At 32.1% G+C, this 23887-nt stretch overlaps 2 protein-coding genes across 2 annotated transcripts in view; both read left to right on the top strand.

The window, feature by feature from the left end:
• LOC139499037 (low-density lipoprotein receptor-related protein 6-like) overlaps nt 1–23887 on the top strand; it is a 75011-nt gene that overhangs the window by 48880 nt on the left and 2244 nt on the right. Inside the window, exons 8-20 of the mRNA XM_071287701.1 lie at nt 13378–13512; nt 14345–14453; nt 15014–15170; nt 16188–16307; nt 17043–17267; nt 18356–18518; nt 19020–19159; nt 19474–19633; nt 20709–20818; nt 21173–21301; nt 22020–22196; nt 22727–22900; nt 23699–23816. Coding sequence (XP_071143802.1) covers nt 13378–13512; nt 14345–14453; nt 15014–15170; nt 16188–16307; nt 17043–17267; nt 18356–18518; nt 19020–19159; nt 19474–19633; nt 20709–20818; nt 21173–21301; nt 22020–22196; nt 22727–22900; nt 23699–23816 — 1917 coding nt within the window. The remainder of the gene's footprint in view (nt 1–13377; nt 13513–14344; nt 14454–15013; nt 15171–16187; nt 16308–17042; nt 17268–18355; nt 18519–19019; nt 19160–19473; nt 19634–20708; nt 20819–21172; nt 21302–22019; nt 22197–22726; nt 22901–23698; nt 23817–23887) is intronic.
• LOC139499038 (fatty acid-binding protein, liver-like) lies at nt 2582–12033 on the top strand. The gene is made up of 4 exons (XM_071287703.1): nt 2582–2808; nt 3513–3691; nt 9704–9823; nt 10640–12033. The coding sequence occupies exons 1-4, from the start codon at nt 2733–2735 to the stop codon at nt 10688–10690; spliced, it is 426 nt and encodes a 141-aa protein (XP_071143804.1). The 5' UTR covers nt 2582–2732; the 3' UTR covers nt 10691–12033.

The raw sequence follows: 23887 nt of genomic DNA on the forward strand, positions 1-23887 counted from the left end.
AAACAACAAGCCAATAGACTGTCAAGGTCTTTTATATTAAAAAAATCCTTTAGATACAATGGTGATAAATGACCCGTATGTGATTGTATAAGTACCTTGTATGAATTTATTAAAGATTAATTAAATTCATCTTCCTTGAAGAAATATTATAAAACTTTCCCTACACGTATGTTTACATAAGTTTTGTGTGTTATTTTACCTCTAGCTGTTTGTATTTTCATTATATATTTATTGACGAATGAATTGATAATTTTAATAAGTTAGTAATATCAAAAATAAACTTGACTGATAATTATCGGTTGATTTGTTTGTGTTTAACGCCACCCTCTAAGATTTCGGTACTTTCGACTATTTCGCGGCTGTCGGATTTTATTGACGGACGAAGCTAGAGGCCCAATCAAACACTGAAATTCGATAGGACAACTAAATTTCTCTTGCTAAAATCTAAAAGTAATTTAAGATTGAAGTTTAATGCAACTGCTTCGTAGAGAAATAGAACTCAAAACCTCAGTGTTGACTGCAGGTCAGTGATACTGTAGATCAGCTGCTCTGCATAGACCACCCAGCTACCGAGACACCAAAATGATTGAAAGAAAGAATTGTATTACTTGAAATTAATTTAATCAACTTACGTGAAAAATGGTAAAAAACATTGTAAAAGTTTTAAAACTGGTAACTTTCTCTACTAACAGGTTACCGTGCTACTTACTAATATATTTTATTGCAAACCAAAAATTATAACAAATTGAATGAGACAACTTTTATGCATGCAATATGAAGGTAATTAAAAGAACAATACAACATGTTGGAACTAATTAGCCAAATCAATAAACAAATTTAGATATTCCTTTCAAAAATATATGCTGTTCATTTCAAATAATACGTATTAAAACACATACCATACATTGCAGAAATAAACAATTCCAATGTTGCAAGCTGCTTTCAAGTGAGTTGTTTTAATGTTAAATTATAACTGTGTGCTCTTTATTACCGGAAAACGTTCCTAACGATATAAAAATAGTCTTGTAGCTGAATAAAATGTATGTAAAGTTCGGTAACGAGGTACTGGTTTTGTACTTTTCTGGAAGTTTACGCTTTTGCACCGACGTATGATAAAAAAGGTTAAAAAGTGTGTTAAAGACATCAAAAGATACATATTACAATGAAGAATCTTGAGGTTGGTTTCTTCGAACTTGTAACTTATCAATGCTAGATTAACCAGGAGGGCTAGTCATGATCAATAATTATATTTTGACATATTATATAGTTAATTTGGCACACGTGGGAATCTAGAGAATAGAAACTAAATAACCTCTCATTTGTACTCTCAAATATAACTTATTTCGCAAAATACACGATATAATTTTAACTGTAAATTGTCTTAATGATTTATTTATTATTTTCAACAATTATCAAAAAAAAGATCACTCCGTCAAATCGTCAATCGTGCCGTCGAGGTAGTAACTCGAATAATTACAGTGCCCCCTTACGGGCATTGTCCTCCAGAGGTTAATGGAGTGATCGAAGTGATGGTAATATATAACGACTGGAACATTCGGGTTATCGAGGTAGTTTAATATTTTAGTTACGCCTCGAGAGATACCAGAGGGACATTCAAATTCATAAGTCGAAATTAAACTGACAACACCGAAGCTAAAAAAGAAAAAAAAAAGACCAAAGACGATCAACAGAACATAAAACACTAAATATAAAACTAACGAATAATAAGCAACAAGTCTCATGTGTTACGGAAGGATAAACGGATCCACCTCTATACTTTATACACCATTCGTGTTGCTCATGTTATAACAAACCCGGTAATAACTATTATTTGGTAGGTCACATTCGGGAGAAGGGGCGGGATTGAAGTTGCGACATCAGGAACGTAAACATTTTTATGGAAACGGATATTCCATAATGGTCAAGCAACTCGTCATGATGTCCGTACGAAGGTAAATTAGCCTGAGAGTGCGACAGATTTATTATTAACATATTCATTGCAAGTTGACGCGGAGAGAATTTTAATAAAAATAATTGCGTTTCAATATCCCTCCTTGTTGCACATATCTAATAAAGATGAAATATATGAAAAGATGATTGACACAGAATTATCTTTAATCTAATAAGAAGTCGATATATAATATATATATTTACAAGTAATTTCTCCGTGAAATAGAGTTATCATAACACAATGTAGCTACAATGTATACATTTTTTGTCATAAAAATATATGATGGGGTATGTATTTCGATATTTAAAATGTATGGAAATGATGTGGTGACATATGTTTCAGCTGCTTACCCCCTAATAATGTCGAAGTCCCCCCCCCCCCCCCCCCAAAAAAAAAATCCTATCTTGATATTTCTGAACTAAATGTTATAACTGTATTTTGAATTTATGCTTTTAAATGTTTTAAATTTGTGTATTTTACATTGCATATATGTATATAGCTGTTAAACATTGCATATATACATGTATTGATATAATTGGCATTTAATCGATTTAAGTAGACTTCTTATGAGTATGACATGTTCATGTATAGTAGTTAGTATATAACAGAGATTAAGATTATTAGATTTAAGATTGTAGCTTAGTATTATTTATTGTGTAAGACCGTGAACTATTTATTATCGGTATAATAAGGTTTAATTTAGCGATAAAGATATGTTCAAAACGTAGACCGGTTATTTAATGGTATAAGCATATTAGACGCATCGACAAAGAAAATAATCATGGCACAATTTGTTGGAACATGGAAAGCTATTAATTCAACAAGGAAAAATTATGACGAGTTCTGTTCAAAATCAGGTAATATTTCATTGGCCAGATAAAAAAAACAGGGGTGGAAAAAAAGGGGGGTGTTACGGTGGAATAGAATGCGATTGACTGTTTTAGAAATAGTAAATCACTTGTTTTCACGATATAATTGCATATACATGTTTAGTTCAAGATCGTTACAGTTTTGCATATACATCATACATGTTTACTTATAATGGTTTACTTTTTTTATAATTGTTATTTGGATGGAGAGTTGTCTCATTAGCACTCACACCACATCTTCCTACATGTATATCTTTTAGTTCAAGATCGTTACAGTTTTGCACATACATGTTTAGTTCAAGATCGTTACAGTTTTGCACATACATGTTAAGTTCAAGATCGTTACAGTTTTGCACATACATGTTAAGTTCAAGATCGTTACAGTTTTGTCTTCTTTACAAATATGTATATACAGGATAAACACAACACATGCACTTTTTGTCACTTTTCAGAGTCAATTTCCGTTCTGCTATTTTGTGATACCTTATTACTTATTTGTTATACGTTTTAACCCTAATATTCTCTTTTTTGTTGTTTGTTTTTTGGTCCTTTTTTCTTTATTTATACGTATCTACCCACTTTCCCTGCCATAAGATACTAGGGTTTGGGCAAACGAAAATATTTCTTAGTCAGGTCATATGCATTTAGATTAATAAAAAATAAATAGCAAATGGACATTTTGTTTCCTTAAGGTCTTACACAAGATTTAATAGACAAGTACAGAGATGCCGTCACAATTATAGGCCTGGAAAACAAAGCAGGAGACGAATGGATCATTACGCATGATACTGGCCTAGGGCCACCAATGTCTTACGAATTTAAACTGGGACAAGAACTAGTTACAACAGATTCCGAAGGCAATGGTGTAAAGGTATGTATTAAATAGAGAATGGAAGAGGGACGAAAGATACCAGAGGGACAGTCAAAATCATAAATCGAAAATAAACTGACAACGCCATGGCTAAAAATGAAAAAGACAAACAGACAAACAATAGTACACATGACACAACATAGAACAAAGAATAAGCAACACGAACCCCACCAAAAACTAGGGGTGATCTCAGGTGCTCCGGAAGGGTAAGCAGATCCTGCTCCACATGTGGCACCATGCAGTCGTGTTGCTTATGTTATTACAAATCTGGTAAATAGTCTAATTCGGTAGGTCACATTCATGAAAGGGAAGGGGATTGTAGTTACGACATTGTGTCAAGGAGACAATAACCCGACCAAAGAGTAAACAACAACAGAATGCCACCAAAGGGTCTTCAACACATGTAGAGAATCCCGATTCCGGAGGCAGGCTTCAGCTTGCCTCTTAATAAAAAATGTGTACCACATCAGTGAATATGTAACGTCATACCAAACTCCAAAACATAAAAATGTATACATATAGAGTGAAAGCTTTGTCTTTACTTCCGACACATATTGATTGGGGTCCTTCATTTCTGTATACTTTCAAACTATATACATGTTTTTAAGGTGGTATGGGAGTCTAAAATAAAATGATAGAACTTGTTCATACTTTGCAAGACGTAGTATCTATTGATATATGTTCAAAAATATAATTTAAAAAAATAGGTCACCGCGCATTTTCTCAAGCTACAGGTTGTGACAAAATGACAAATTTTGTACGGATTATACAGGAAAAAACACCGTTTTGTGATTAGAAACTAAACAAAATGATAAAATTGTAAAATAAATAAGGAAAAGATAGCTTTCAGACAATTCTTTGAGAATATCAAAAGAAAAGATAGGGTCACTGTACGTTTTTCCGGCTTAAATACAAAATAGAAAAATTCCATGTAGAATCTTTCAGATAATGCACTGTTTTAGAGTTACCTTCCCTTTATATGCCAATTTTTTTTTTTTTTAAAACAACCAAAAATAATCTACACTCGTAAAAATAATAATATTTATAAGTTATATTCTTATAAATTGGTTCTTTTAAATGAAAATTCACATTAAATATCTGCATGCCTGCATCAAATTTTGCTAACTTGATTGAAAATATGGACCTTAAGTTCCCTGTTTTTTACCATCCAAGATGGCGGAAGACACCCATTCTTGGATTGTAAAAAACAGAGAATCAAAGGTCCAGATTTTCCATCAAGTTAGCAAAATTTGATGCAGGAATGCAGATGTTTAATGTACATTTTCATTTAAAAGTACCAATTTATAAGAATATAACTTCTAAGTATTGATATTTTTGCAAATGTTAATCATTTTTTTTTTTTTTTTTTTTTTTTTTTTTAAATTGTCATTTTAAGGGGAGGTTACTCTAAAAAAGTGCATTTTCTGAAGGATTCTGTATGGAATTTTCCTATTTTGTATTTTAGCCGGAAAAATCGTACGGTGACCCTATCTTTTCTTTTGATATTCTCAAAGCAGTGTCTGAAAGCTACAGTGGAGATCACTTCTAACCTCTCATTAGAACTGTCAGAATATTCTGTCATAGAACTGTTCTAACCTGTCCTAGAACAGTTCTAGCTAGAACAGTTCTACCCTAGAACTGTTCTAGGTAGAACTGTCAGGATCAGTTCTAGGGTAGAACTGTCTAAAACTGATCTAGGTACATATTAGAACTGACCAAATCAGTTATAACCGTAGAACTGTCAGCAGAACTGACTAAATCAGTCAGGACTGTAGAACAGTTCTAAATGACGTCACTGCAGAAAGGGCAATTTAGAATTTAGAAGAAAAAATCAGTTCCAATTACTTTACTATATATAATAGCAGATGTTTCTATATTTTTTACTGATCAAAAGTTACATGTACAAATATCGAAGTGGATAGGAGGTTATCCAACTCCATCGGAGAAATATTTTTATGAGATTGCAAATGAAACATCATTGTTTACGTTTCTTTGTTCCCCGTTCTTAACAGTCTCTTCGTAAATATAACTCTGCATTTAATTCAAGTAAATTTAATCTTAATTTACCTTGTTTGCCTTGGATTTACATTCATGATTTAAGATTCTGTTTTGACAAATGTTCAAACGAAAATTGTACAGTGGATGAATTATGGGATATCAAAGTAATGAACACAGTGTTGTTAAACGCAAGAAAACTATGCACATTTGCACTGAGCTCTCATATTTGCATTATCTCGTTGCAAAACTTATCCATAACGATAATGAATAATATCTGGGAGTCTGGAACGTCAGAAAAATATACTCGATCTGAACATAAATGAAATATTTGCCACTGGACGTAAGGCTACAAACAAAACCAATCATTTTCCTTCTTCAAATTATATTAACAGTATAGTCAGTATACCTTTCCAAGAAGAGAACTTCTCATACATGTACTTTACATTTTAAAATATTTAGTATATGAATCAGTGATGTGAGTGTTGGATGATGCCGTTAAATAGTTTTGTTTAAAAAAAAACTATCATGAACTACTGACTTAAAAAGTCACTTTTTGTGACGGTTCATTATTTAATAATTTAAGTTTGGATGTAACGGGTCTTCTGTCGTTATTGTGTTATCAGCGCCCATAGACATAAATTAGTCATGTGACCGTAATGTCATCAACGTTTTTTCATGGTTTGGCAAGGTTTAAAATGAAATTTAGAATCAAATTATAAGAAATGACTTATCATTTTTTTCTGTCTATTCGAAATAACATAAAAAGTGTGGTGCAAACTATTAAAAAACCGCTTCGCGCATTTTTAAATTAAAAAAGCAAAATGATCAGTTTTGGCTGATGCAGTTATATATGGTCAGATTTGGTTGATGCTGTCAAATATGGTCAGTTTTGATTGATGCAGACACATATTTTTGTTACATGAGTCAGTCTGAGGTATGAAAACTACTGATGTTTGTTCAATTTCCAATATTGCAGTTATTTATATATACTACAGTAAAAAAAAATATAACTGAAGTACTGTGCAACTATATAGACTCACATAAAAAAAAAGCAAATATAGTCAGTTTTGGTTGATGCGGTCAAAAGATTTTATTATACAACTCAGTCTGAAGTATGAAAACTACTGGTATTTGTTTACGATTCAATACTTTGAATAAAAAGAGGATATACTGGCACTATAAATTCATGCGAACAAAACTTTTAGGTCATTGTTTTCCAATGTTGCTGTAACTTGTATATTACAGTCCCTCTTGACCTAAAATTATAACTGAATTGTTGTACAGCTATATAGATTTGCAGAAAGAAAGAGCAAATAAGGTCAGTTTAGATTGATGCGGTCAAAAGATTTTATTACACGACGCAGTCTAAAGTATGAAAACTACTGATATTTGTTTACGATTCAATACTTTGAATAAAAAGAGGACATGCTGGCACTATAAATTCATGCGAACAAAATTTTGAGGTCATTGTTATCCAATATTGCTATAACTTGTATATATTACAGTCCCTCTTGACCTAAAATTATAACTGAATTACTGTACAGCTATATAGATTTGCAGAAAGAAAGAGCAAATAAGGTCAGTTTAGATTGATGCGGTCAAAAGATTTTATTACACGACTCAGTCTGAAGTTTGAAAACTACTGATATTTGTTTACGATTCAATACTTTGAATAAAAAGAGGACATGCTGGCACTATAAATTCATGCGAACAAAATTTTGAGGTCATTGTTATCCAGTATTGCTATAACTTGTATATATTATAGTCCCTCTTGACCTAAAATTATAACTGAATTACTGTACAGCTATATAGAATTGCAAAACGAAAGAGCAAATAAGGTCAGTTTAGATTGATGCGGTCAAAAGATTTTATTACAAGACTCAGTCTGAAGTATGAAAACTACTGATATTTGTTTACGATTCAATACTTTGAATAAAAAGAGGACATGCTGGCACTATAAATTCATGCGTACAAAATTTTGAGGTCATTGTTTTCCAATATTGCTATAACTTGTATATATTACAGTCCTTCTTGACCTAAAATTATTCTGAATTGCTGTACAGCACCCATTTTATGGACGATCATGCAGAATATGGCGGGGTTAAAACCGGCAAAATAGCAAAACTCTTTATAATATTAATCGCTACTTTGCCGAAGCCTTTATATTTAGACAAAGAGTTCTTAAATTTAAACTAAATCAATTCTAGCCGTAAAATTTATAAATCAATTTTAGCTGTAGGATTTATAAATCAATTCTAGCCGTAGAATTTATAAATCAATTCTAGCCGTAGAATTTATAAATCAATTCTATAGCCGTAGAATTTATAAATCAATTCTGGCCGTAGAATTTGTTATCAATTCTAACCGCAGAACTGTTCTAGAAGTAGAACTGACCAAGGATTTGGTCAGTTCTAGCTAGGTAGAAATGTCTAAAACTGTTCTAGGGTAGAACTGTCAGGATCAGCTCTAGGTAGAACTGTCCAAATCAGTTCTAGATAGAACTGACCAAATCAGTTCTAGCTAGAACTGACCAAATCAGTTCTAGCTAGAACAGTTCTAACCTAGAACTGACTAAAAGGTATCAGGCTGACAGTTCTACGTACTGTCCTAGAACAGTTCTCCTGACAGATTCTGACAGATTTAATGAGAGGTTAGAAGTGATCTCCACTGTATCTTTTCCTGAAGTATTTAACAATTCTATCATTTTGTTTAGTTTCTAATCACAAAATGGTGTTTTTTCCTGTATAATCCATACAAAATGTGTCATTTTGTCCCGTCCTGTAGCTTGAGAAAATGCGCGGTCACCTATCATTTTTATTATATTTTTCAACATGTATCAATAGATACAACGTTTTGGCAAAGTATGAACAAATTCTATCATTTTTATTTTAGACTCCCATACCACCTTAAGTCACCTTTTCTCCTTTGCTCATATACTCTGGCATTTATATTGTATATAATAGTTCCAATGTGTCTCTATTCTGTATATGTTTTTAGAATATAGGTTCTCCTTTTTGTTCATTGTTTGCCCTTTATTTAGTACTTTCAGTGATCGTTATTCTCCAGGGGCGGATCCAGTCATATTCAAAAGGGGGATTCCAACCATATGTCCCAATTCAAATGTATTGATCGCACCCCAAAAATGAAGGTTCCAACCCCCGGAACCCCCTCCCTCCTCCCTTAGATCTGCCACTGTTCACTATCTGTATAATCCATCAAGCCACTCATATTTGGCCTTTACCAGATTAGACACATCATTTTAAACATTTAAGGTTTTCAATATTCATCAACTTATTTTGGCACTCCATCTGGGTTTTTTTTTTTTTTGTCTAAGTCCATTTTTTTTTTGTATTGATGGAACTATTTAAAGTACACGATGTGAAAAGAACCGACCTTTATCACTGGCGGATCCAGAAACTTTCTTCATTGGGGGCACACTGACTGCCTAAGAGGGGGCTCGCTCCAGTCACGCTTCAGTGATTCCCTATATAAGCAACCAAATTTTTTTCCCAAAAAGGGGGGCCCGGGCCCCCTGCCCCGCCTAAATCCGCCTCTGTTTATTTGATATATGTCTCGAACACAAAACATATGCCATCCCTATTACCTTGAATTGAGATTCAAATATATATGAATTAAAATAGTTTTATCTTACAACGAAAGCATCTCCCAATCTATATGTGGACGTATACACAATACATTTATTTAAAAAAACTAAAATGTTTAGCAGGGGCGGATCCAGCCATTTTAAAACCGGGGGGATGTTCCAACTATATGTCCCAATTCAAATGCATTGATCCTCCAAAAAATGGGGGGGGGGCAACCCCTGGAACCCTCTCCCTGTATCCGCCACTGTTTAGAAGGTTAAACAATTAAATAGTTTCATTTTACGTTCAGACATTTCGACATTTTCGTTCAAATTCGTTTATTAAACATTCAGTATATATGTATTTATAGCATCTTTATTTTTTTAACCTATGCAATATTTCTACACATTAACCACTTTTAAATTTGCAGTTCACAGCTACTATAGGTGCAGACGGCGTATGGACTCAGTCTGACAAATCTAGTCACGAGTTAACGGGATGGATAGAAACAATCACCACAAAACGTATTGAAGGAAATAAAATGATTGCTGTACGTCATTTTTAATATATTTAACATTGATTGGAAGAACTGAAATTTAATTAGCCGTTTCAGAATCTAAAGGTCTATGGGCAATTCTTATGTTCTTACACCAAAATTGAATTTCCATTGTTTATGACGTTTAAACCAATCAAAAGTTGGTGCACACTTTTTAAAACATTCCCCAGAATGTGTTAGATTCTGAAACGGCGAATTGCATAGTACTAGTTTTTTATTTGTTTTTATAAAGGCTTCCTAAAATAATAGCGTTTAGGGAGTGAAACTTACCCTTACTTTTCAATATTTAGCCGTAACGTGTGTATTCAAATCAGCAATATATTATATATTGATATAGGAAGATGTGGTATGAGTGTCAATGAGACAACTCTCCACCAAAATAACAATTTATAAAAGTAAACCATTATAGGTCAAGGTACTGCCTTCAATTTTGGTAATAATGAACGCAAGCATACTCAGAATACATTTTCTGATGAAACAGAAACGGTGGCCTCTTATTTGTTAATGTCATTCGTCATTCTCTCTTTTTACAAAAACCAATCATACAGTAACTCAAACAGCAGTGCAGAAAATCGCGCTCTTATTTAATCACAAATGAAAATTCATGTACATTTTAAACAGTCTGATGGTATTGTATTTTATGTATAATTATACAATAGACTATTGGTATATTTTGTACTATTAAAGTTCTGAAATAAAAATTCCACATACAGGTTCAAGTTGAAGCGTGATTTGTATTTCTATTTATAAAATTACGGCCTCGTACATGTATCTTTGATGGCATTAACAAATATCGTATTCCTGTTTCAGTCAACAACATTAAATGGAGTGACGATGACCACTGAACTTGAGAAACAGTAACCATGGTAGCTGTGATAAAACACTCTTGTATCAAAGCTGTTGAAAAAAAATATTTTCGTTTTGTTTACTTTCTGCATCTGGTATGATTGCCAATAAGACAACTCTCCACACGATACCAACTGTTGCAAAAGTTAACAAATTGAACTTATTGTCAAAGAATGGCTTTCAATAATGAGCAAAACCACTACCCTACATAATGAAATTGAGAATGGAAATGAGAATTATTTCAAAGAGACAACAATCCGACTAAAAAGCAGAAAACAGCCGAAAACCAGCTACATGTATGGGTCTTCAACACAGCCAGAAAATCTCGCAAACCTAAACAAAAAAGTGTACTAGTTCATTGAAAATGGACGTCATACTAAACTCCACAATAAATAAGAGAAATCACCTACAGTGGAGATCACTTCTAACCTCTCATTAGAACTGTCAGAATATTCTGTCATAGAACTGTTCTAACCTGTCCTAGAACAGTTCTACCTAGAACAGTTCTACCCTAGAACTGTTCTAAGTAGAACTGTCAGAATCAGTTCTAGGTAGAACTGACTAAATCAGTTCTAGGTAGAACTGTCAGGATCAGTTCTAGGGTAGAACTGTCTAAATCAGTTCTAGGTAGAACTGTCCAAATCACTTCTAACCGTAGAACTGTCAGCAGAACTGACCAAATCAGTCAGGACTTTAGAATTTAGAAGAAATAAATCCCTTCCAATTACTTTGCTATATATTAAATAGCAGATTTTCTATATTTTTTACTGATCAAACGACTTTTATTACGTTACATGTACAAATATCGAAGTGAATAGAAGGTTATCCAACTCATCGGAGATATTTTTATAAGATTGCATACGGAAACATCATTGTTTACGTTTCTTCGTTCCCCGTTTTTAACAGTCTCCTCCTAAATAAAACTCTACATTTAATTCATGGAATTTTAATCGTAATTTACCTTGTTTGCCTTGGATTTATTTAATTTCATTTACATTCATTTAAGATTCTGTTTTGAGAAATGTTCAAACGAAAATTGTACATTGGATGAATTATGGGATATTAATGAAAAAAGTGTTGTGTAACGTAAAAAAACTATATATACATATGCCCCATCTCGTCAATTTAGCCAGACTTATCCATAACGATTATAAATGATATCTGGGAGTCTGGAACTCAGAAAAATATACTGGATCTGAACATGAATGAAACATTTTCCCCTGGACGTTCGGCTACAAACAAAATCATGCATTTTTCTTTGCCTTCTTCAAATTATATTAACAGTATACTATTCCAAGAAGAGAACTTCCCATACATGTACTTTTATTTTATTTTTAAAATAAAGTATATGAATCAGTCATGTGAGTGTTGGATGATGCCATTAAATAGTTTTGTTTTAAAAAAAAAAACCATCACAAACTACTGACTTAAACATGTTAAAAAGTCACTTTAGCATGTTTAATGACGGTTCATTATTATGGATACAGAGAGGAAATAACGGCACGCTAAATTCTTAGATATGGTATAAATACACCTTGTCGCTATTTGTCTGCCATTACTGGATATCACACAGGTTCCCGTAAAATTTTGACGTCATAGAACAAAATATCTGACGCCACAATGGAAAAGTCATTGTTGTATGCTTCAAAAGTTCAAGAGGCCGGGTCAGCCAGGATTAGCGATAAGGTGTATTGTGTTTCAAAGTTGGTGTCATTTTTATCATACGATCCGTCCTCACATAGAAATAATATTGGCTTACCATGTTTACAATGAGGCCGTATTGTATATTTACCTGATAAAGTGTAAATAAGTTCAGTTTTGGTTGATGCGGTCAAATAATTTTGTTAAAACAACTCTCACTCAGTCTGATATATCGAAACCACTGAAATTTGTTTACAATTCAATATTTTGAATAAAAAGAGGACTTGCTGATATTCTAAATTGATGTGGAAATTTTTTAGTAGCCAATGTGTTCCAATATTCATTGATATTGCTGTTATTTGAATTATAAAATCCATCGTAATATGTATTACTATAAGTGATTTAGTATGCGGCTATATATATATTAAGATTTACATAACAAAGTGTAATTATGGTCAGTTTTGGTTGATGCTGTCACATATGGTCAGTTATGGTTGATGCTGTCAAATATGGTCAGTTTTGGTTGATGCTGTCACATATGGTCAGTTATGGTTGATGCTGTCAAATATGGTCAGTTTTGGTTGATGCAACAAATAATTTTGTTATATTCATGAGTCAGTCTGAGATCAAAACTACTGAAATTAGTTTACGATTCAAAATTTTGATGAACAAGAGGACATGCTGGCACTATAAACTGATGTGAGCATAATTTTATTTTCCAATATTGCTTTCATTTATATTAAACAATCCATCCTGATATAAAAATATATGTGATTTACTTTGCGGCTAGCAAGATTGACATCATGTTCATAATAAAGTGCAAATATGGTCAGTTCTGGTTGATGCGGACAAATTGATATTATTGTGTTCCTTATGTAATGCTCTTCCGGATAAAAGTATCAATTTTTAATTCTTGATTTTTTTAATTTCACCTAAGTACATCCTTAACGTTTGTCAACTATTGCAAATATGGAGATACAAGTACAGGTTTAACATAATTTGATGCGTAATTAAAGTTGTATAAGATTTTTTTCTAGATATCAATCGTCTTAATTTTACAGTGTCATATTTGCCGTCACAGGGGAAAAAAGCAAACAGATTGAGATTGTTAATCTGCGCAATTCATCTTCTAACAGTTTACAGAATACTGGTTTGATCAATTCAAAATGGCTGACATATAACAGACCCAAAGACAGGTAAAAACATGTTACAGTTAATAAAATTAAAGTGTCAAATTCTGTTAACCAAATTCCTGGTTATTAAGTAAATATATACATGTGACTATGTACTTGTGAAACCTATCATTGTGTTATTTTTCTATTATAACTTGACTTTCAATTTTTCTAATGTGCTTTGTCTGAATGCCTTTCTGTGTTTCTTTGATATAGATGACGTGGCATTGTAGTATTGTGCTATGGTAAATTTTTGTATTCTTGTCTTTCATTGTTGCTAATGTATTTGTCTCTTTGTGCTTCTTTGTTAAATATTTGTTTGTTTTTATTGTGATTAAGATTATAACACAATGTTGACTGTTGTACCCGTATTGTTAACATCTTTACTTATTATATGTCTGTTTGTTGTGTTTACACATCGCTATCAATATAATGAAATTTGGTGTAACTTCCATACAAGTAAGAGGTTTAGCTTATAAAACCATAAATAATCAACCATTTTCAACAGAAGAATTTTGTCTGTACCAAGTCAGGAATATGATATGTTTGATGTGTTTGAGCTTTTGATTTTGCCATTTAATTAGGAACTTTCCGTTTTTAATTTTCCTCGGAGTTCAGTATTTGTTGTGATTTAACTTTTTACATAAAAATATCATTGTAGAAAAGCTTTTGCGTTAAAAATAATACCAATACAATATGCGTTTAATTATAGAACCTACTTTTGAATTATGAAATATATTTAACAAAATGTATGGGACATTTTCACACTAAGTAACACAATTCGCTATCCATTTTTTTTTTCGTATATCCAAGAATGAATTGAAGAATGAATCTTCATATTTCTTTTATATTTCAGGCTCTATTGGACAGATGTTGGGAAAGTCGGTTCAATTACATCTTCTGGGAATGACTTAAAAATTATGAAAATTGATGGTGCTAACACTCATGGTATCGGTGTATATAAAGTAAATACACTTTTTTTGTCTTCTATGCAAATTAGTTGACGTGATTTGCATTTGCTAATGAAATAGCACCCAATAATTTACATTTGATATTTGCAAAAAATATATTGTTTAATGATCATGGTTCTTATCACACAAAACGTAGCATTAAATTGTGTTAAGACTGTGAAAGAGATCGTTGGTCGTTCGCTTCGCAATGAAGGTAATATTTTCATATGATGGTTATAAAACTAAGCTAATAAAAAGTTTAAAGAAGCGGGAATGCATTTGAAAATGATTTCGATGACTTTGCGTATTTAATAAAAAGTTTCTGATGGACAATTGATGAGGCCAATATTTCTTATGGTGCAACTAAATCAGATGAAGTGTTTTCTTCTATTAGCTTTATCACCATCAATATTTCATATTTATATATATTATAAAAATGGTGTGCTTCCCTGTTTTGCCTTTCCATTTTTATTATATTCATTCAGATAATTCGCTTTTGTATATCCAGACCCTATATTTGTTTCCTTCAATTTCCACAAAGAACTACTAAAAAAAGTTTACGCTTTCTTTTTAAGGATTATCTTCTTTGGTTACAATCGACAGGAGGTAGCACCAGTATGTACGTTGATGAACTAAATTCAGAAGATCCAATATACAGTTTCGCGCTGGAAGATCTATCATCTCCATCTATGTTTGTGTTCTATGATAAAAATATTCAACCACAAAGAAATGGTAATAAAAAGTTTTAAAAACATGTACAAATAGCTTCAATTGTTGTTCAACCTATCATTAAAACGTGTAACAGTGCCCACCCTTTACAAATGCATGGATGAAGTTATCATTTCAACATTTACAAATGTTATGTAGAATAAAAACCGATAAGACAACAATTCAACACGCACTTAAGGCCATGGATGAGAAAAACTACAGGTCCTTCAGTTACTATTTTCAATCATAACTTAGATAGAGGCGTCAATTTTTTTAATGGAAAATGCATTCCAATTTACTAGAAACTGGAGCTTTACACGTCAATTTCTAATCAGCTGAAGAAAAAGAAAGTTGCAAAGTAGCAATACACCAACTTCATCTGCATATTGAATATGCATTTCCAAACTTATTCAATATTCAAGAGCTTACAACTCCTACGTTGACTTTATAAACGTGACCAAAACCTTGGCAGAAAGTTGATAAATCAGGGTTCTGTCAAATAACCTCTCGTTCTTTTCATAAAAAGGTTCATCTGAAGATACCAAGACCAAGTTAATAGATATTCCGCATCAACTTCACAAATGTTACACAATTGTTCCAAAGTAAAAATCCTGGATACTTACGTTGTTTGTTTATCTTCTTCATAATGTTTTATTGCATTCATCTGTTTGTCTTTATGAACATTATTTTTACTGTTTAGTATGTTTGATACATATGACGTGGCTCTGTACTTATACATCCCACCATTGTGTTATTGTTCATGTTGTTCTATGATAAATTTTGTATTCTAGTTTTCTTCTGTGCTAAAGTGTTTTGTCTACAAATTTATATGCCTTCTGTGGTTTTTTTTTATACATATGGCGTAGCTCTATATTTATCCACCCTGTCGTTGTGTTATTGTGCTATTTTATGACTATTTGTACTTTGTTCACATATATACACCTAGTGTTTATACACTTATTTCAAGAGAGCAAATCTGGCACTGAACTTTTGCTAACATATGATTTCTCTTATTTTCTTCATGTCCATTTCTTGTTTTAGTTCCATGTGTAAAAAATAACGGTGGTTGTCAACAGATCTGTGTTGTTCATGGTTATTTTGCAAAATGTGATTGTCATCTAGGATACCAACTGCAAGCAGATGAATTATCATGCATTCCAGGTGAATATAAAATAACATGTATAATTCGTTATGACTAATTTGGTGTCGTCCCTTTTTTGGGGTTCTTTTTGTGATCACCTACTTGGGTTGTTAATATAAAAATATTAAGGAGATGTATACATCGGTAACCTATTCATTCCTTTTATTAATTAGTTGATATTCGAGGCATTTAAAAAAAATCATTTGAAGCAAGTCAGGTTTAATTTTTAAATAATAAGTGTTGATGAGTGATTAAATGATAAAAAAAACAGACTTCGATCAATTCAAAAACGGAAAACGTAAGTACTTGATAAACATGTTTGTATCAAAGAAAAGACTTTTAGATACACATGCTGTGTTACTAGTCCGATCACTCCCGCAGAACAAATAATACATATGCAAACACGAGTATCAATTAAGAGAACATTGAGAAACGACTATACAATATCCTAAAAAATCATAAACTGATTACATCATAAGAATTTTGAGGTTAATAATAATTTCATGATATTCAAATTACAATGTTCAAATTTTAAAGCTTAACTTTTTTTTAACAGTTGCAATACATTGTCAGATATGTTTTGCTTTTTTTTTTTTGGTAATTTGAAAAAGGATTTAACCGTTTTGAATTTTCTTTGGAGTTTGGAATTTTTTTTTTTTTTTAGATATAAAGTGTTATTCACTATAATTGTAGCATAACGTTCTTGTTCTTTTAATTTAACTGTGATTAAAGGAAATATTATTTGTCTATTATAGAAAACATTGATACAACATCCTTCCTAACTATCGATCAGTTGAGTAACAGACTGTTTAGCGTATACAATTCAACAGTGATATCGTCAGTTGATACTGGTGTTATACGTCCCACTGATGTTGCAGTAGATTACAAAACTGATTCCATTATTTGGATTGAATCATCATCTGGAAGTTCAATCAAATCTATCAAGATGGACGGTACTTTGGAAACGACAATAACTTCAGGTAATTGATCTTTCAGCTTTCAGTGTAAATGTAATGCTTTTTTGTGCGTGTGTGTGTTTTTTATGTGTTTTTTATTTTTTTTTTTTTTTTTTTTTTTTTTTTTTTTTTAGAGTAGACAGATATATATATTTCTGACTATTCCGATCTCCCTCCTTTTTGATTACTTGCCATTCTTTATTTAGTTTTTCTATTTTCTTCCTTATTGATGGATTTCAACATCTATACATTACTGTTGAATACAAAATAATAAATGAGTATCTGGGGAAATTTGCATTCAGGGAGACAAGTTTACCATAATTTGAAGATGAATATTTTTTTACACATTAATATTTGACTTCTTTGACTTCTCTTTCTCTGCGATGTAATACCACTTATCAACTCTGCGTGTTATAAGTTATACATGTTCTAGTGACTTAGGACGATATATACAGGGTCAGTAAATTTCATATGGGATAAGAGCGAAACAAAAAGCAATACCATTAATTTGTTAGCCTTAATGTATTTTCTGCATTTATTTTGTATATTCCTCATATGCTGTCTGATTATTCCGGCTGTTCTACACTCTTTCCAATAAAGGCAACAGTAGTATACCGCTGTTCAAACTCATAAATCCATGGACAAAAAACAAAATCGGGGTAACAAACTAAAACTGAGGGAAACGCATTATATGAAAGAGGAGAACAACGACACAACACTACAATGTAACACACACAGAAACGGACCAAGCAACAGACAAAATCAAATAATAACAAATATAACATCAAAACCAAATACATGAATTTGGGATAGACAAGTGCCGTGACACGTCTTATCGCAATGTCACAGTGAATATACACTCAAAAATAAGAGAAAACAAACGACGCAACGTTACAAAACTTACCTTTCAATTTATTCTGACTATACAATATATATATATAATGTCGATGAATTTAAATTATTATAAAGCTTCAGCTTTGCTATTAAGCCATGTAATAATGTATATGCATCCACTTAATATATGCAGAACGCAATTATCATTTATTGTCGAATCTTAGTTGTCTCTCAATTCATGCATGATATTCCTATAACTGAAACAATTGTTTTCTTAGAATCTTCTAGAACTACTAGTGTTGATGTGGATTCATCAACAAGCAATATTTTCTATACAACACATGATTCCATTAAAGTGTTTTCTCCAAAAGATTCAACAAAAAGATCATTCCTCCCTGGCTTATCACAACCAGATCACATAGCGCTATACCCAGCTAAGAGGTATGTAATTTTAAATTTCTTTATTTTTCTTTTTCATGATGTTTTCTAATTTTTGTTTCTTCGTTTATAATACCCCGGTGTTTGTTACATAAGATATAATCAATACATTAAATACTTTTACGTTCACTGTACGTCTTTGTGTTGAATTATGTGAAGGCGACCTATTTAAAGGTAAAAGTTTGTTATCCATTTTAACAAGCCTTCTTTTAAGGATGATAGTCAAAGTGTTCTGCTCATCATCTTGTCCAACTTATACATTTTTTGAAATTCTTCATCTCAAAGCATGTTGATCTATTTGCCCTTTTATTTTGAAAAAAAATCCTCTTTGAGATTTTATTAGATTTGAAATGTATTTGCTAAAATCAATCGACAGATCATTCAAATATTTCTTATGTATGAAATTACTTTCAAGCATGTAACATTTTTTAACTTTAAAAACATATATCTTTACAAAAATATATTTGTGATTTCTTTTATAAAACTGGGATAATATGTTTTCAGAAAAATGTTTTGGACAGAGAAAAGTAATGGCCAATCCGTGATCAAGCAAGCACCTATGGATGGATCAAGTAAAGAAGAATTTGCAAGGTACACTGAGGATAAAATGAAATCTCCAACTGACATTGTAATTGACATGACCGGTAAGTTATTTTTGCACAGGTTAGATTTTGATACAATGATCTAAATTAACGCATCTATATACTTTTTTGTTGAGAATAGCTCCATATCCCATAGAATTTTTTATCATAAACAAAAGAGCACAATTATATTTTGGCAATATATCAAAATATTTATCAATTTTTACTCCATTCACTGTTTGTCTTAAAAGGAATAATTGTTTTTTATTCAAAATAAATAAATTAAACTTAAACGCACACACTTCACACTCAAATAAGTCAGGGTTTTTTCTACTTATACCTGTTACGTTGTTTAATCTATTTTAATGTACGTGTAGACGACAGGCTTATCTGGAGTGATGCTGAAACTGATACAATAGAAAGAATTAGCTTGAGTAATAGAAATGATATCAGAGTAATAATGTCTAACACGTCAGAACGTCCTGTGGCTGTAGATGTTGACCAGCAGTATATTTACTTCATTGGTCAAGGCCAAAGGTTAGTAAAGTTTATTAAATAAAGGCAACAGTAGTATACCGATGTTCAAACTCATAAATCCATGGACAAAAAACAAAATCGGGGTAACAAACTAAAACTGAGGGATACGCATTAAATATAAGAGGAGAACAACGACACAACACTACAATGTAATACACACAGAAACGGACCAAGCAACAGACAAAATTCCACGAGAATAACAAATATAACATCAAAACCAAATACATGAATTTGGGATAGACAAATACCGTGACACGTCTTATCGCAATGTGAATTTACACTAAAAAATAAGAGAAAACAAACGACGCAACGTTAAAATGTAACACATACAGAAACGAACTATAATATAACAATGGCCATATTCCTGACTTGGTACAGGACATTTTTAAAGAAAAAAATGGCGGGTTGAACCTGGTTTTGTGGCATGCCAAACCTCCCCTTTTATAGCCATGTGAAATATAACATTAAGATGACAACTCAACACTACAGGACTACAATATAAATAAATTGGAGAATACAATTGACAAAGAAACACACGAACAACAGCCAACAAAAGGCAACAAGTTGAAAATTTTAATACGCCAGAAGTGTTATTCAACTTATTTACTTGATAAAAACATTGACAACAACAATAATTCATTAATAGATTGTTTATCTGTAAAGGATAAAGGCAACAGTAGTATACCTGTGTTCGAAAGTCATAAATCGATTGATAGAAAACAAATCTGGGTTAAAAAAAAATACCGATGGAAACACATCAACTATAAGAGAAAATCAACAAAACAACAGAAACACTTCAGTGCTACAAAAAAAAACGACAATTCAACACACACAAAAACGAACTATAAGATAAGAACTGCGAACTTTATCGGTATTAAAGCTTATTTATTCAATTTCTGGATGCAATGTCGTACATTCACCAGGCGAATCTGATGAGCAAAAGAGAATGAACGAATGATTGAATGAATAAAGTCTATCTTAAGTATCATATGATTGCAAAATACAATTTTTCATGACATAACCAACAGAATATTAAGATGCCTATTATTAATGTAAATATTTTGAACTTTCTTAGGTCTGTAAAAAGAATAAACAAAGATGGAACTAATTCGCAGGTGGTATTCCATTCTATTTTGTTTGGGCGATTAGTCACACTACATAAGATGACAGAAACACGAATATCAGGTATGATCAATCAACATTAGAAATTAATAATAAAAAGAAAACCATCATAACAAGTAAAATAATATAACTAACGAATTTTAAGATAAATTCAAAGGGAAAAATCACTTGACAACTAGCAAAGTCAAAAGTTCAAACACATCAAACGAATAGAAAACCAACTTGCGGTGATGTCCGTAAAATTAAAAGGGGTGATTTCAACTTTTTCACGTGAATTCTTGAATTTATATTTTCCTTAGAAGCAGCAACCCTCTACCAATGAAATAATGATAAGGTATGCTAGCTTTAACATATCGTACTCTAAGTTTCTAAAATAAAACAATACATACCTTTCTTCATTTTTCGTTATTGTTGTAGAACATGCATTATGTAAGACCAACAACGGTCAGTGCAGTAAACTGTGTTTACCAAGTGGACAAAATACAAGAACATGCCAATGTCGGGAAGGTATTAGTATATCATCGGACGGGAAAATATGTAAAGGAGGTGAGATTGCTTTTCAATATAGCTATATGTCATAGCTTCATTTTATTCACTGTGGATTTTGTATGACCGACGCAGTTACGGTAATTGTAGCATATCCGTCGTCATCTGTGATATTCATCCAGAAATTACATAACGGTCAACCAACTTGCAATGACGTCCGTAAAGTAAGAAGGGATGATTTCAAATTTACCATTGGATTTTTTGAATTTATAAGTAATTACATACAAAGTATGTGTATTGACTAAAACTAAGGCTACTGCAGTATCTGAAGTGTGGTCGAATTTAAACATCCCCACTTCTGGAAATGAATTAATTTGGGTTATTAGCTTTGTATTGTTTTTAGATGTTCAAACTTATAAGTCGAAAACGAACTGACAAGACCATAAGGAAAAAAGGGTCAAAAACAAACAAAGCATGTTTTTTTCCAAAACACAACATAAAAAGTAAACAAAAACACTCAAGACTGAGATTCACGAACCTTGTCAACAACCGGAGAATTATCCGTTGCACCTAAAGGTTAAACAGATCCTGCCCAATATATGACAAAATAATGTCTAGAGTGAATAACATAAACGGTACCAATTTTCCTGCACCAGATGCGGATTTCGACAATACATATCTCTTCAGTGATGCTCGTACCCAAACTATTTGAGATTGATGAGGGATATTTCAAAAACTAGTGATTATATTTGTGTAAAATCACATTTTATTTTTTCAGATAATCAATGTCCAGATATTTATGATAATGTTGATATTGATAATCAGTGCACACGGTACACTGATGTTTCTTGTACATACGAATGCAAGCCTGGATTTATGAAGAACCCTAGTGTAACAGAGATTAAGTGTTTGCCTCATGGTTCGTGGGAGATGGAAAGTGACTCTCTGTGTACCCGTAAGTTCTTTTGTGTGAGATCGTCATTATTTTATAGGAGACATAGTACTTACTCGTTAGTCGTATTGATTCATGTTAAAATGTACAACCTAGTTATTTCGGTTGATATTTTTTTTCTTGCTAATCTGTAGATTTGTATGTTACAAGTTATTGTTGTTACACAAATAAAAAAAACCACCATCATTGTTTATGTTGACATTGTTAATGCTTATGATAGTTAATGTCATAGGTGCAATTTGTCGGGTAGACAAGATTTAATGTATTTCGCGTTCAAGTTGAAGATCAATCCAGAAAGCACTTCAAACGCGCGAGTTATATAAAGCTTTAATTTTAACTACCATTTGACCAGTAAATTCCAATACCACGACAAATTCATTACTTCTTTTGTGACATTTTAGACCTTGCGATTGTTTTGTTTTATTGTTATGTTGTTTCTTGATGTTGGAAATTTTCAACCTTTTTATTTTATATAACTGTTTTTTTTAAACACAGGAACAATTAAAGTTTTGCTATATGCATATTTATTTCAGGAATAATGTGCCCAAATGCAATAACCAACGGTAACCTATCAAGCATATGTAACCGGTTTACTGGAACCAAATGTAGCTTTACCTGTGTTGATGGTTATGACAAACTACTAACAACATTGGAATGTCTTGCAAATGGTCAGTGGAGCGAAGATACAACATCTGTATGCAAGTTAGGTAATACATTTTTCAAAACAATAAATCATCCAAACATAGATGTAAGATGATGGGGTATGAGGTGCCAATGAGACAACTTGTCATCGAAGTCACATTTTGTTCAAGTAAACAATTATAGGTCAAAGTTTGTTCTTAAACACGAAGCCTTGGTAAAGTTTAATAATACTCTTTGAAATTTAATCATATTTTATAATACCAATCCAAACAAAGAAGTCGAATGCCTCAGGATGTTATAGAAATGCATAAAGATAACCCGTTATTGAGACAGCATGCAACCTATTAATCAGTGGCAAATTACAGCAGATTTCATTGCGTGTGCATCCAAAGGTAATATCGTTGGTTAGCTTGCTTGTTAGCTGAACCGTGAAGTCATTGTTAGGTCAGGTAAACTACCCTCCTTTAAGAGTAGACTAGTCCGGCAGATAACCAATCTATCAGTCTGTTGGACTAGGCTACTTCGAAAGAAGGGTAGTATACCTGACCTGATAATGAATTAACGGTTCAGCTAACAAGCAAGCTAACCAAAGATACTACCTTTAGCTACATACTCAATGAAATCTGCTGTAACTGAGATTAGGGCAAGGTATTTAAGATTCCAAAGCCGTTATATGCATACAATTTTGTAAGGAGATTAAAAGAGATTAACTCATTGAATAATATCATTCCTAGAATATCCTTAAGTCAACTTTAAGTTTTTGAAAAGGCAATATCCAATCCGATAACAAATCTTGATTCTTTTTTTTCCAATTTCCCATACTTAGGATTCATTATTACCATTATCAACACTTTAACTTACAGGTAATACTGAGCCAACAGATGAAGGGCTCGGTACAGGAGCAATCATTGGTTTAGCGTGTGGTGGTATAGTACTCATAGTAATAGCTGTAGCAGCAATAGTCACATGCCAGTTACAAAGGTGATATTTTGTTACATATTATGATTGGTTAGTTATATTAGTTTAAAGAACAAAAGTTGGCTGTTAAAAAA

The sequence above is a fragment of the Mytilus edulis genome, chromosome 12 (assembly GCF_963676685.1).
Source record: "Mytilus edulis chromosome 12, xbMytEdul2.2, whole genome shotgun sequence".
Lineage (NCBI taxonomy): Eukaryota > Metazoa > Mollusca > Bivalvia > Mytilida > Mytilidae > Mytilus > Mytilus edulis.

Excerpts from the sequence above, each read along its gene's own strand:
- LOC139499038 (XM_071287703.1), top strand. The coding sequence starts at position 2,733 with ATGGCACAATTTGTTGGAACATGGAAAGCTATTAATTCAACAAGGAAA. Across the intron at positions 2,809-3,512 it reads CGAGTTCTGTTCAAAATCAG|GTCTTACACAAGATTTAATA; the intron begins GTAATATTTCAT and ends TGTTTCCTTAAG. Across the intron at positions 9,824-10,639 it reads AAGGAAATAAAATGATTGCT|TCAACAACATTAAATGGAGT; the intron begins GTACGTCATTTT and ends TTCCTGTTTCAG.